The sequence below is a fragment of the Oncorhynchus masou genome, chromosome 29 (genome assembly GCF_036934945.1).
Source record: "Oncorhynchus masou masou isolate Uvic2021 chromosome 29, UVic_Omas_1.1, whole genome shotgun sequence".
Lineage (NCBI taxonomy): Eukaryota > Metazoa > Chordata > Actinopteri > Salmoniformes > Salmonidae > Oncorhynchus > Oncorhynchus masou.
In genome coordinates, this window is record NC_088240.1 from 78,949,808 (window position 1) to 78,962,500 (window position 12,693).

Here is a 12,693-nt window from a genome sequence, read left to right on the forward strand (position 1 = left end):
CAGACACCGAGTCCAACATCACTAACAGACTGCTCCCGTGTCTGGTGGCTTGGAGAGACTGACCGTGTTGATCTATCTGTTATTCCTCTGATGCAGGTGTCTTCAGTGCTGCAGTGAGAGGAGTACATGGACTTTGGTTTGTTCAAGAATGACCAGGGTGTAATGTGGAATGGACAGTACAATAGTCACGGAAGGTGACAGTATCTCTCCAATTCTGGGACTCTAGAACTGGAGGAGGGGGACTTGGTCCACAAGCGTCTCCCATCAGGCTAAAGGATCTATGATGATTCTAATAAACACAGCTCCTTCAGTGACTTCCTGCTCTTTCCTATGTGAGATGAACACCACAAAAGCTGTAATAAAGAGTCCAATCTGTTCTTATAACATTCCATGAAACATTATGACGCTAAAGTAAAATGTCTTCTGTTCTGTTGACGTTTGACTGTTTACTATGATATCAATGAATGTTATGCAGCTCGGTATTTTGGGTGGAAGGCAAAGGGCCAGCGTTGGGGGTTAGAGTGGTAATATATTTATTGTTTGTAACTACAGACAGAATCAAATAACCGTCCAGATCAACAGTCAGTTTAACTGACAATTTCAATCAGAAATGTATCAATTACGATGCTAAAGTGAATGTTTAAGTGATAAATCACATCCACTTCATTCTTTCTCTGCTTAATGATAACTTGAACGTGCCGTCCTTGGCCAGCTCTCCCGCTATCTCTCTCAGAATGACCTTCTTGATCCAAATCAGTCAGGTTTCAAGACTAGTCATTCAACTGAGGCTGCTCTTCTCTGCATCACGGAGGCGCTCCGCACTGCTAAAGCTAACTCTCTCTCCTCTGCTCTCATCCTTCTAGACCTATCGGCTGCCTTCGATACTGTGAACCATCAGATCCTCCTCTCCACCCTCTCCGAGTTGGGCATCTCCGGCGCGGCCCACGCTTGGATTGCGTCCTACCTGACAGGTCGCTCCTACCAGGTGGCGTGGCGAGAATCTGTCTCCTCGCCACGCGCTCTCACCACTGGTGTCCCCCAGGGCTCTGTTCTAGGCCCTCTCCTATTCTCGCTATACACCAAGTCACTTGGCTCTGTCATAACCTCACATGGTCTCTCCTATCATTGCTATGCAGACGACACACAATTAATCTTCTCCTTTCCCCCTTCTGATGACCAGGTGGCGAATCGCATCTCTGCATGTCTGGCAGACATATCAGTGTGGATGACGGATCACCACCTCAAGCTGAACCTCGGCAAGACGGAGCTGCTCTTCCTCCCGGGGAAGGACTGCCCGTTCCATGATCTCGCCATCACGGTTGACAACTCCATTGTGTCCTCCTCCCAGAGCGCTAAGAACCTTGGCGTGATCCTGGACAACACCCTGTCGTTCTCAACCAACATCATGGCGGTGGCCCGTTCCTGTAGGTTCATGCTCTACAACATCCGCAGAGTACGACCCTGCCTCACACAGGAAGCGGCGCAGGTCCTAATCCAGGCACTTGTCATCTCCCGTCTGGATTACTGCAACTCGCTGTTGGCTGGGCTCCCTGCCTGTGCCATTAAACCCCTACAACTCATCCAGAACGCCGCAGCCCGTCTGGTGTTCAACCTTCCCAAGTTCTCTCACGTCACCCCGCTCCTCCGCTCTCTCCACTGGCTTCCAGTTGAAGCTCGCATCCGCTACAAGACCATGGTGCTTGCCTACGGAGCTGTGAGGGGAACGGCACCGCAGTACCTCCAGGCTCTGATCAGGCCCTACACCCAAGCAAGGGCACTGCGTTCATCCACCTCTGGCCTGCTCGCCTCCCTACCATTGAGGAAGTACAGTTCCCGCTCAGCCCAGTCAAAACTGTTCGCTGCTCTGGCCCCCCAATGGTGGAACAAACTCCCTCACGACGCCAGGACAGCGGAATCAATCACCACCTTCCGGAGACACCTGAAACCCCACCTCTTCAAGGAATACCTAGGATAGGATAAGTAATCCTTCTCACCACCCCCCCCCCTTAATGATTTAGATGCACTATTGTAAAGTGGCTGTTCCACTGGATGTCAGAAGGTGAATTCACCAATTTGTAAGTCGCTCTGGATAAGAGCGTCTGCTAAATGACTTAAATGTAAATGTAAATAACTCTAGCAGACCATTTAGCCTATTAAAGCTATACTGCTCCCATATTGATCTGTTACACCTATCCATCTACTAACCAACATACAGGCTGGTCAGTATCACCAAACACAGACGGCTTTAAAGGTACAATCCTGAGTTTGTGTCAGCCCAACAGCAGCCCACCCACTTGGTTTGGTGTAAAGCTTAGAGAAGGGTCTAGTCCTGCTTGGTAACATTATTCCTAAAAAAGGTTTCAGAAGTTGCACCTGTGCTTGTAGTGAAGAGATGCACTACATGGCAGTTTGGAACTCAGTAGGGAGTGTTGAAACTGAGGGCAGACACTTTTTACACTCCACCCATCAGCACTCGGCTGTCCCGTTCTGTGAGCTTGTGTGGCCTGCCACGTAGCAGCTCCTAGACGTTTCTGCTTCACAATAACAGCACTTACAGTTGACCGGGGCGGCTCTAGCAGGGCAGAAATTTGACAAACTGACTTGTTGGAAAGGTCGCATCCTATGACGGTACCACGTTGAAAGCAGTTCTTTGTGTAGGTGAGGAATATAAATGACTGAGTAGTGTGTACATGTTTAAGTTCCTCCCAAGTTCCTCCCTGGTATATCCGGAGAGTTAACTTCCGTGCAATTGCTTGAATAAAATCTTAACTTGAAAATGAGCTCTGCCTGATCCTTGGAACAAGTTTTCCTTCAACAGCATCAGAGGACAGAGGACAGGTGTAGAAAGGCACTATGCCAGAGTGCCAGGGTTAAGGAGGTGACAGGAGTGTCAGGGAGGGAAACTAAATATGCCCCTCATACACTCACACACACTCCACATCTTGATTCTGGTCTCAGGACTTTCCCTGGGGGGTGTGACCAAAGGTTATTATTAGTGTCCGTCTCAACTCTCTCTTTTTCTCTCTCTCAATCTCCTGTATCCTTCTCATATCTCTCCTTCCCTATCTACTTTCTCCTTATCTGTCTGTCTCTCTTTGCTTCTCTGTTCCGTCTTCATCGGTTCATCTAAGCTGTCTTTTTCTGTCATCTTGTTTCATTCGTACTTCACTCTCTTACTTTTGTCTCTTCTCTGACACTGTCCTTTTGTTTATGCTGTTTTCTCTTCCCTCTGTTGACTTGTCTGTTCTGAGTTATGGGGAAGACAGAGTTGTACTCTGTGTATAAGAGCTTCCTGGACTGTCTCTGCCTCTCTGTGAGTACCCATCTGCATCTTCCCTCCTCTTCCTCCTTGTCTGCTTCTCTCTCCCATCGTCTCCTTTCCTTCTCTCTCCCATCCCCTCCTTTCCTCTGCTATGCACTGTTCATATGTTCACTGCCTTTTTCTTAATGTTTGAATTAATTTAGTTGTGTTTTGTGAAGTTTGATACAGCTCAGTTTTATTCCTGGCAACCCTTCACTTTCAACTCATAGAGAGAGAGAGTCTGTGTGTGTGTGTTCATTCAGTCTGTGAGCCACCCTCTAAGTCAGAGAAAGTTGCCGGCTCAGCACTCTCTCTTTCTCTCTGGCTCCCTCTTTCTCTCAGCACTCTCTCTCTTTCTCTCTTGCTCTCTCTTTCTCTCAGCACTCTCTCTCTTTCTCTCAGCACTCTCTCTCTCTTTCTCTCTGGCTCTCTCTTTCTCTCAGCACTCTCTCTTTCTCTCTTGCTCCCTCTTTCTCTCAGCACTCTCTCTCTCTTTCTCTCTGGCTCTCTCTTTCTCTCAGCACTCTCTCTCTTTCTCTCTGGCTCTCTCTTTCTCTCAGCACTCTCTCTCTTTCTCGCTGGCTCCCTCTTTCTCTCAGCACTCTCTGTCTCAGCACACTCTTTCTCTCTTGCTCTCTCTGTCTCAGCACACTCTCTCTCTCTTGCTCTCTCTGTCTCAGCACTCTCTCTCTCTTTCTCTCTTGCTCCCTCTTTCTCTCAGCACTCTCTCTTTCTCTCAGCACTCTCTCTCTTTCTCTCTGGCTCCCTCTTTCTCTCAGCACTCTCTCTTTCTCTCAGCACTCTCTCTCTTTCTCTCTTGCTCTCTCTTTCTCTCAGCACTCTCTCTCTTTCTCTCCCGCTCCCTCTTTCTCTCAGCACTCTCTCTCTTTCTCTCTGGCTCTCTCTTTCTCTCAGCACACTCTCTCTCTCTTTCTCTCTGGCTCTCTCTTTCTCTCTTGCTCTCTCTGTCTCAGCACTCTCTCTCTTTCTCTCTGGCTCTCTCTTTCTCTCAGCACTCTCTCTCTTTCTCTCTGGCTCTCTCTTTCTCTCAGCACTATCTCTTTCTCTCTTGCTCCCTCTTTCTCTCAGCACTCTCTCTCTCTTTCTCTCTGGCTCTCTCAGCACTCTCAGCACTCTCTCTCTTTCTCTCTTGCTCTCTCTTTCTCTCAGCACTCTCTCTCTTTCTCGCTGGCTCCCTCTTTCTCTCAGCACTCTCTCTCTCTCTTTCTCTCTGGCTCTCTCTTTCTCTCAGCACTCTCTCTCTTTCTCTCTTGCTCCCTCTTTCTCTCAGCACTCTCTCTCTCTTTCTCTCTGGCTCCCTCTTTCTCTCAGCACTCTCTCTCTCTTTCTCTCTGGCTCTCTCTTTCTCTCAGCACTCTCTCTCTTTCTCGCTGGCTCCCTCTTTCTCTCAGCACTCTCTCTCTCTTTCTCTCTGGCTCTCTCTTTCTCTCAGCACTCTCTCTCTCTTTCTCTCTGGCTCCCTCTTTCTCTCAGCACTCTCTCTCTTTCTCTCTGGCTCTCTTTCTCTCAGCACTCTCTCTCTCTTTCTCTCTTGCTCCCTCTTTCTCTCAGCACTCTCTCTCTCTTTCTCTCTGGCTCTCTCTTTCTCTCAGCACTCTCTCTCTCTTTCTCTCTGGCTCCCTCTTTCTCTCAGCACTCTCTCTCTCTTTCTCTCTGGCTCTCTCTTTCTCTCAGCACTCTCTCTCTTTCTCGCTGGCTCCCTCTTTCTCTCAGCACTCTCTCTCTCTTTCTCTCTTGCTCTCTCTTTCTCTCAGCACTCTCTCTCTTTCTCGCTGGCTCCCTCTTTCTCTCAGCACTCTCTCTCTCTTTCTCTCTGGCTCTCTCTTTCTCTCAGCACTCTCTCTCTTTCTCTCTTGCTCCCTCTTTCTCTCAGCACTCTCTCTCTCTTTCTCTCTGGCTCCCTCTTTCTCTCAGCACTCTCTCTCTCTTTCTCTCTGGCTCTCTCTTTCTCTCAGCACTCTCTCTCTATTTCTCTCTGGCTCTCTCTTTCTCTCAGCACTCTCTCTCTTTCTCTCTGGCTCTCTTTCTCTCAGCACTCTCTCTTTCTCTCTGGCTCCCTCTTTCTCTCAGCACTCTCTCTCTCTCTTTCTCTCTGGCTCTCTCTTTCTCTCAGCACTCTCTCTCTCTTTCTCTCTGGCTCTCTCTTTCTCTCAGCACTCTCTCTCTCTTTCTCTCTGGCTCTCTCTTTCTCTCAGCACTCTCTCTCTCTTTCTCTCTGGCTCCCTCTTTCTCTCAGCACTCTCTCTCTTTCTCTCTTGCTCTCTCTGTCTCAGCACTCTCTCTCTCTTTCTCTCTGGCTCTCTCTTTCTCTCAGCACTCTCTCTTTCTCTCTGGCTCTCTCTTTCTCTCAGCACTCTCTCTCTTTCTCTCTTGCTCTCTCTGTCTCAGCACTCTCTCTCTCTTTCTCTCTGGCTCTCTCTTTCTCTCAGCACTCTCTCTTTCTCTCTGGCTCTCTCTTTCTCTCAGCACTCTCTCTCTTTCTCTCTGGCTCTCTCTTTCTCTCAGCACACTCTCTCTTTCTCTCTGGCTCTCTCTTTCTCTCAGCACTCTCTCTCTTTCTCTCTGGCTCTCTCTTTCTCTCAGCACTCTCTCTCTTTCTCTCTGGCTCTCTCTTTCTCTCAGCACTCTCTCTCTTTCTCTCAGCACTCTCTCTCTTTCTCTCTGGCTCTCTCTTTCTCTCAGCACTCTCTCTCTTTCTCTCTGGCTCTCTCTTTCTCTCAGCACTCTCTCTCTTTCTCTCTTGCTCTCTCTTTCTCTCAGCACTCTCTCTCTTTCTCTCTGGCTCTCTCTTTCTCTCAGCACTCTCTCTCTCTTTCTCTCTGGCTCTCTCTTTCTCTCAGCACTCTCTCTCTTTCTCTCTGGCTCTCTCTTTCTCACAGCACTCTCTCTTTTCTCTCTGGCTCTCTCTTTCTCTCAGCACTCTCTCTCTTTCTCTCTGGCTCTCTCTTTTCTCAGCACTCTCTCTCTTTCTCTCTTGCTCTCTCTTTCTCTCAGCACTCTCTCTCTTTCTCTCTGGCTCTCTCTTTCTCTCAGCACTCTCTCTTTTCTCTCTGGCTCTCTCTTTCTCTCAGCACTCTCTCTCTTTCTCGCTGGCTCCCTCTTTCTCTCAGCACTCTCTCTCTTTCTCTCTTGCTCTCTCTTTCTCTCAGCACTCTCTCTCTTTCTCTCTGGCTCTCTCTTTCTCTCAGCACTCTCTCTCTTTCTCTCTGGCTCTCTCTTTCTCTCAGCACTCTCTCTCTTTCTCGCTGGCTCCCTCTTTCTCTCAGCACTCTCTCTCTTTCTCTCTGGCTCTCTCTTTCTCTCAGCACTCTCTCTCTTTCTCTCTGGCTCTCTCTTTCTCTCAGCACTCTCTCTCTTTCTCTCTGGCTCTCTCTTTCTCTCAGCACTCTCTCTCTTTCTCTCTGGCTCTCTCTTTCTCTCAGCACTCTCTCTCTTTCTCTCTGGCTCTCTCTTTCTCTCAGCACTCTCTCTCTTTCTCTCTGGCTCTCTCTTTCTCTCAGCACTCTCTCTCTTTCTCTCTTGCTCTCTCTTTCTCTCAGCACTCTCTCTCTTTCTCTCTGGCTCTCTCTTTCTCTCAGCACTCTCTCTCTTTCTCTCTGGCTCTCTTTTCTCTCAGCACTCTCTCTCTTTCTCTCTTGCTCCCTCTTTCTCTCAGCACTCTCTCTCTTTCTCTCTGGCTCTCTCTTTCTCTCAGCACTCTCTCTCTTTCTCTCTGGCTCTCTCTTTCTCTCAGCACTCTCTCTTTCTCTCTTGCTCTCTCTTTCTCTCAGCACTCTCTCTCTTTCTCTCTTGCTCTCTCTGTCTCAGCACTCTCTCTCTCTTTCTCTCAGCACTCTCTCTCTTTCTCTCTTGCTCTCTCTTTCTCTCAGCACTCTCTCTCTTTCTCTCTTGCTCTCTCTTTCTCTCAGCACTCTCTCTCTGTCTCAGCACTCTCTCTCTTTCTCTCTGGCTCTCTCTTTCTCTCAGCACTCTCTCTTTCTCTCTTGCTCTCTCTTTCTCTCAGCACTCTCTCTCTTTCTCTCTTGCTCTCTCTGTCTCAGCACTCTCTCTCTCTTTCTCTCAGCACTCTTTCTCCTTGTGATGTTCTGATATTAATAACAGTCTTAGAATGTAGATGGAAATAGTCACAGAGCTGCTCCATGCAGGCCAGCCAGTCACTTGACATTTCTCATTTAGGCCCGTAATACCAGGACAGGACAGGGAGAGGGTTTAGGGCTCCACTCTACTGTATGTACAGATAACATAGTCCACTACTGATATAGTCCACTAGTGCATACTCTGTTTAAGTGCAGTTCAGTTCACCAGTTCAGTTCCAGGTGGCAGTCCCAAGACATTACATTCATCAGGAATGGACTGTTTTCTGAAAGAGTTAGGAGGAGCCTGTGGAATTGGATAACATCATCGGGGGCTTGCAACACTAGTCCTCAGCTTACAAGCATTTTAGATTATTAAGCAGCTGTTATGTCAGCTGTGTGTGTGGTTGTGTGTGTGTGTGTGTTATTGAGAGGCTCAGTCCAACTATGCTGATGACTTTTGCCCTGTTGTCCCCTCCCCTAAACCCTTGACCACTGACCTCTGACCTCTAGCGGAGCAGCAGTGGGGGGCTAGGGAAGAACGAGAAGGCCCCTGACGATGGTCACCTGGCCTACCAGAATGGAGACGTTCTACAAGAGAGATGTAGGCTATGTTTACATCTACTAGTCCCTCCCACTATCCTCTAGTCTTCACACATCGAAAAGACAGGATAGGTGAATGTTTTCGAGCCCTCATAAAGAGACTCCTCTACTTCCCAGTCTTTAATTGAATCCCCATGCCTCCATCTCTTCGTCTTCCCCATCAGATGAGGTTATCAGTCTGTTGGGAGAGGGCACCTTTGGGAAGGTGGTGACGTGTGTGGACCGGCGCAGGTACGAGAGGCATTTATAATATACACATGCACACTCGTAGAGCATCAGGTGGAGCGTGTGCTGGTTGTTAGCTAGCTGTTCTCTCTGTCTCTCTCAGGGCTGGGGCACGTGTAGCTCTGAAGATCATTAACAACATGGAGAAGTACAGACAAGCTGCTAAACTGGAGATCAATGTCCTGGAGAAAATCAACGAGAAAGACCCACACAACAAACAGTACAGAGTCTGAAGAACCAGTAGAAAGTTTGAGAAGTTGTTTCCCTCACCTTCTGTGGCTTTCTCTTTACTCCCCCTCTCACTCTCTCTCTCTCTCAGTCAATGTGTTCAGATGCTGGACTGGTTTGACTACCATGGTCATGTGTGTATCTCCATGGAGCTGCTAGCCCTCAGCACGTTTGACTTCCTGAAGGAGAACAACTTCCTGCCGTACTGTATGGATCACATCTGCCAGATGGCCTACCAGATCTGCCTCGCTGTCAACTGTGAGCGTGTCACACACATATATGTATGCCCATGTGCATGCTGGTAGCTCTCCAGAACCAGGGTTGGTAGTGACTACTTCCATAGACTATGACATTACTTACCAGGGCTTGTTTTGTGTCTGGTATTGGTCTCTTTGACCAGAAGAGGGCGCTGGTTCATTGATGTAGATCAGTCTACAAGCCTAAAACTCAACTCTGGGCCTCAAAGCCAGTTCCACTGCTTTTTTCATTGTTCCCCTCTAATCAGCAACTGATTTAGAGCAATTACGTATCAGGTAGAAGAGAAAAGCAGCAGGCTCCGAACCTCGTAGGGTCAGAGTTGAATAGCGCTGGTCTACTACATACTGTAGAGGAACTATGGGCAGCAAGTGCAACGCTGGGCAGTTTCACCTTGGCTGTCCAGGTATTATCATGATGGATGCATGGTTTATCTGTTTCCCTCTGCAGTTCTCCATATCAACAAGCTGACCCACACTGACCTCAAACCTGAGAACATCCTGTCTTTCAACTCTGACTACACCATCACTTACAACGCTGAGAAGGTGAGAGGGAGGGGGAGGGCTTTATCCTTCCTTCATGACTCTCTTCTTTACCTACGCTGTATCTGGGGGTTTCTCCTTTGGGCAAAAGACCGTTCCCTGTCCTCTCTCCTCTGTCCTCTCTCATCTGTGACCCGGAAACTGATGAGTGGTCGAGGAGTGTGTCAATTTATTAGTAGGCAAAGAAGAGTGTCGTCCCCTCCTCGGTAGCCACTTTTCATTGAGGACACTCATGTCTACAGTATCCTACTGCAGAAGAGTTTTGACATCTGCCACACCCCATTTGAAATATACCACACCCCCTTTGAAATATATATAAAAACATGCACACTTTTAAAAACAATATGCTACGTATTGTTTTAACCATAAACTGTTTTGCATCTTAATTTGTTTTGATCACTTTAAACATTTATTTTGGGATCCACCCCTGTAAACGTCATTTGTGGAGAAGGACCGTCTCATTTCAACCAAGCACATTTTCATCCACGGTCACTCTCCTTTCCGATTATCCTAGATGAACTTTTACCTTTTTCAAAATGAGGCGAGAGAGGACATTACGTACCAGGACGGAGGATAGAGGACGGAGGATAGAGGGCGGAGGACAGAGGAGAGAGAGGACGGAGGAGAGAGGACAGAGGAGAGAGAGGACATTACTTACCAGGACGGAGGATAGAGGGTGGAGGAGAGAGGACAGAGGAGAGAGAGGACATTACTTACCAGGATGGAGGATAGAGGACGGAGGATAGAGGGCGGAGGATAGAGGACGGAGGATAGAGGGCGGAGGAGAGAGGACAGAGGAGAGAGAGGACGGAGGAGAGAGGACAGAGGAGAGAGAGGACGGAGGAGAGAGGACAGAGGAGAGAGAGGACATTACTTACCAGGACGGAGGATAGAGGGCGGAGGAGAGAGGACAGAGGAGAGAGAGGACATTACTTACCAGGATGGAGGATAGAGGACGGAGGATAGAGGGCGGAGGATAGAGGACGGAGGATAGAGGGCGGAGGAGAGAGGACAGAGGAGAGAGAGGACGGAGGAGAGAGGACAGAGGAGAGAGAGGACGGAGGAGAGAGGACAGAGGAGAGAGAGGACGGAGGAGAGAGGACAGAGGAGAGAGAGGACGGAGGAGAGAGGACAGAGGAGAGAGAGGACATTACTTACCAGGACGGAGGATAGAGGATGGAGGATAGAGGACGGAGGATAGAGGGCGGAGGATAGAGAGGATGGAGGAGAGAGGACAGAGGAGAGAGGACAGAGGAGAGAGAGGACATTACTTACCAGGATGGAGGATAGAGGATGGAGGATAGAGGGCGGAGGAGAGAGGACAGAGGAGAGAGAGGACATTACTTACCAGGATGGAGGATAGAGGATGGAGGATAGAGGGCGGAGGAGAGAGGACAGAGGAGAGAGAGGACATTACTTACCAGGATGGAGGATAGAGGATGGAGGATAGAGGGCGGAGGAGAGAGGACAGAGGAGAGAGAGGACATTACTTACCAGGATGGAGGATAGAGGATGGAGGAGAGAGGACAGAGGAGAGAGAGGACGGAGGAGAGAGGACAGAGGAGAGAGAGGACATTACTTACCAGGATGGAGGATAGAGGATGGAGGATAGAGGGCGGAGGAGAGAGAGGATGGAGGAGAGAGGACAGAGGAGAGAGAGGACATTACTTACCAGGACGGAGGATAGAGGGCGGAGGACAGAGGAGAGAGAGGACGGAGGAGAGAGGACAGAGGAGAGAGAGGACATTACTTACCAGGACGGAGGATAGAGGATGGAGGATAGAGGGCGGAGGATAGAGGAGAGAGAGGACGGAGGAGAGAGGACAGAGGAGAGAGAGGACATTACTTACCAGGACGGAGGATAGAGGATGGAGGATAGAGGGCGGAGGAGAGAGGACAGAGGAGAGAGAGGACGGAGGAGAGAGGACAGAGGAGAGAGAGGACATTACTTACCAGGATGGAGGATAGAGGACGGAGGATAGAGGGCGGAGGATAGAGGACAGAGGAGAGAGAGGACATTACTTACCAGGACGGAGGATAGAGGACGGAGGAGAGAGGACAGAGGAGAGAGAGGACATTACTTACCAGGACGGAGGATAGAGGACGGAGGAGAGAGGACAGAGGAGAGAGAGGACATTACTTACCAGGACAGAGGATAGAGGACTGAGGAGAGAGGACAGAGGAGAGAGAGGACGGAGGAAAGAGGACGGAGGAGAGAGGACGAAGGAGAGAGGACGAAGGTTAGAGGGCGGAGGAGAGAGGGCGGAGGATAGAGGACGAAGGAGAGAGGGCGGAGGATAGAGGACGAAGGATAGAGGACGGAGGATAGATGACGAAGGAGAGAGGACGAAGGAGAGAGGGCAGAGGATTGAGGACGAAGGAGAGAGGACGAAGGAGACAGGACGAAGGAGAGATGGCGGAGGATAGAGGACGGTGGATAGTGGACGGAGGATAGAGGATGGAGGATAGAGGACCGAGGATTGTGGATGCAGAAGGTGAGCAAATCTAATTGATAAAATGCCTTTATCTTCCTTTCCCCTCCTTTCTTCTTGTCTTCTTCTTTCTCCCCCACTCTCTCCATCCAGCCCCTCTCTCTCTGTCCCCCCCTCTCTCTCTCTGTCCCCCCCTCTCTCTCTGTCCCCCCCCTCTCTCTCTGTCCCCCCTCTCTCTCTGCCCCCCCTCTCTCTCTGTCCCCCCCTCTCTCTCTGTCCCCCTCTCTCTCTGTGTCCCCCTCTCTCTCTCTGCCCCCTCTCTCTCTCTGTCCCCCCTTTCTCTCTCTGTCCCCCTCTCTCTCTCTCTGTCTCCCCCCCTCTCTCTCTCTGTCCCCCCTCTCCCTTTGTCCCCCCTCTCTCTCTGCCCCCCTCTATCTCTCTATCCCCCCTCTCTCTGTCCCCCCTCTCTCTCTCTCTCTGTCCCCCTCTCTCTCTGCCCCCCCCTCTCTCTCTGTCCCCCTCTCTCTCTCTGCCCCCCCCCCTCTCTCTGTCCCTCCCTCTCTCTCTCTCGCCCCCCCTCTCTCTCTGTCCCCCCTTTCTCTCTCTGCCCCCCCTCTCTCTCTGTCCCCCCCTCTCTCTGTCCCTCCCTCTCTCTCTCTCGGCCTCCCCCTCTCTCTCTGTCCCCCCTCTCTCTCTGCCCCCCCCTCTCTCTCTCTCTGTCCCCCTCTCTCTCTGTCCCCCCCCCCCTCTCTCTCTGTCCCCCCTCTCTCTCTGTCCCTCCCCCTCTCTCTCTGTCCCCCCCCTCTCTCTCTCTGCCCCCCTCTCTCTCTCTGTCCCCCCTCTCTCTCTGTCCCCCCCCCCTCTCTCTCTGTCCCCCCTCTCTCTCTGTCCCTCCCTCTCTCTCCGCCCCCCCCACCTCTATTTCTCTCGCTCTCAGAAGCGGGATGAGAGGAAAGTGAAGGATACAACAGTAAGGCTGGTGGATTTTGGCAGTGCCACGTTTGACCACGAAC

General features: G+C 50.3%; 1 protein-coding gene across 1 annotated transcript in view; it reads left to right on the forward strand.

The window, feature by feature from the left end:
- Positions 1–3,253: 3,253 nt before the first annotated feature.
- Positions 3,254–12,693, forward strand: part of LOC135519771 (dual specificity protein kinase CLK2-like) — an 11,538-nt gene continuing 2,098 nt past the window's right edge. Inside the window, exons 1-7 of the mRNA XM_064944991.1 lie at positions 3,254–3,313; positions 7,909–7,999; positions 8,163–8,229; positions 8,327–8,443; positions 8,543–8,709; positions 9,157–9,251; positions 12,618–12,693. The exon at positions 12,618–12,693 is cut by the window's right edge and continues 54 nt beyond it. Coding sequence (XP_064801063.1) covers positions 3,254–3,313; positions 7,909–7,999; positions 8,163–8,229; positions 8,327–8,443; positions 8,543–8,709; positions 9,157–9,251; positions 12,618–12,693 — 673 coding nt within the window. The remainder of the gene's footprint in view (positions 3,314–7,908; positions 8,000–8,162; positions 8,230–8,326; positions 8,444–8,542; positions 8,710–9,156; positions 9,252–12,617) is intronic.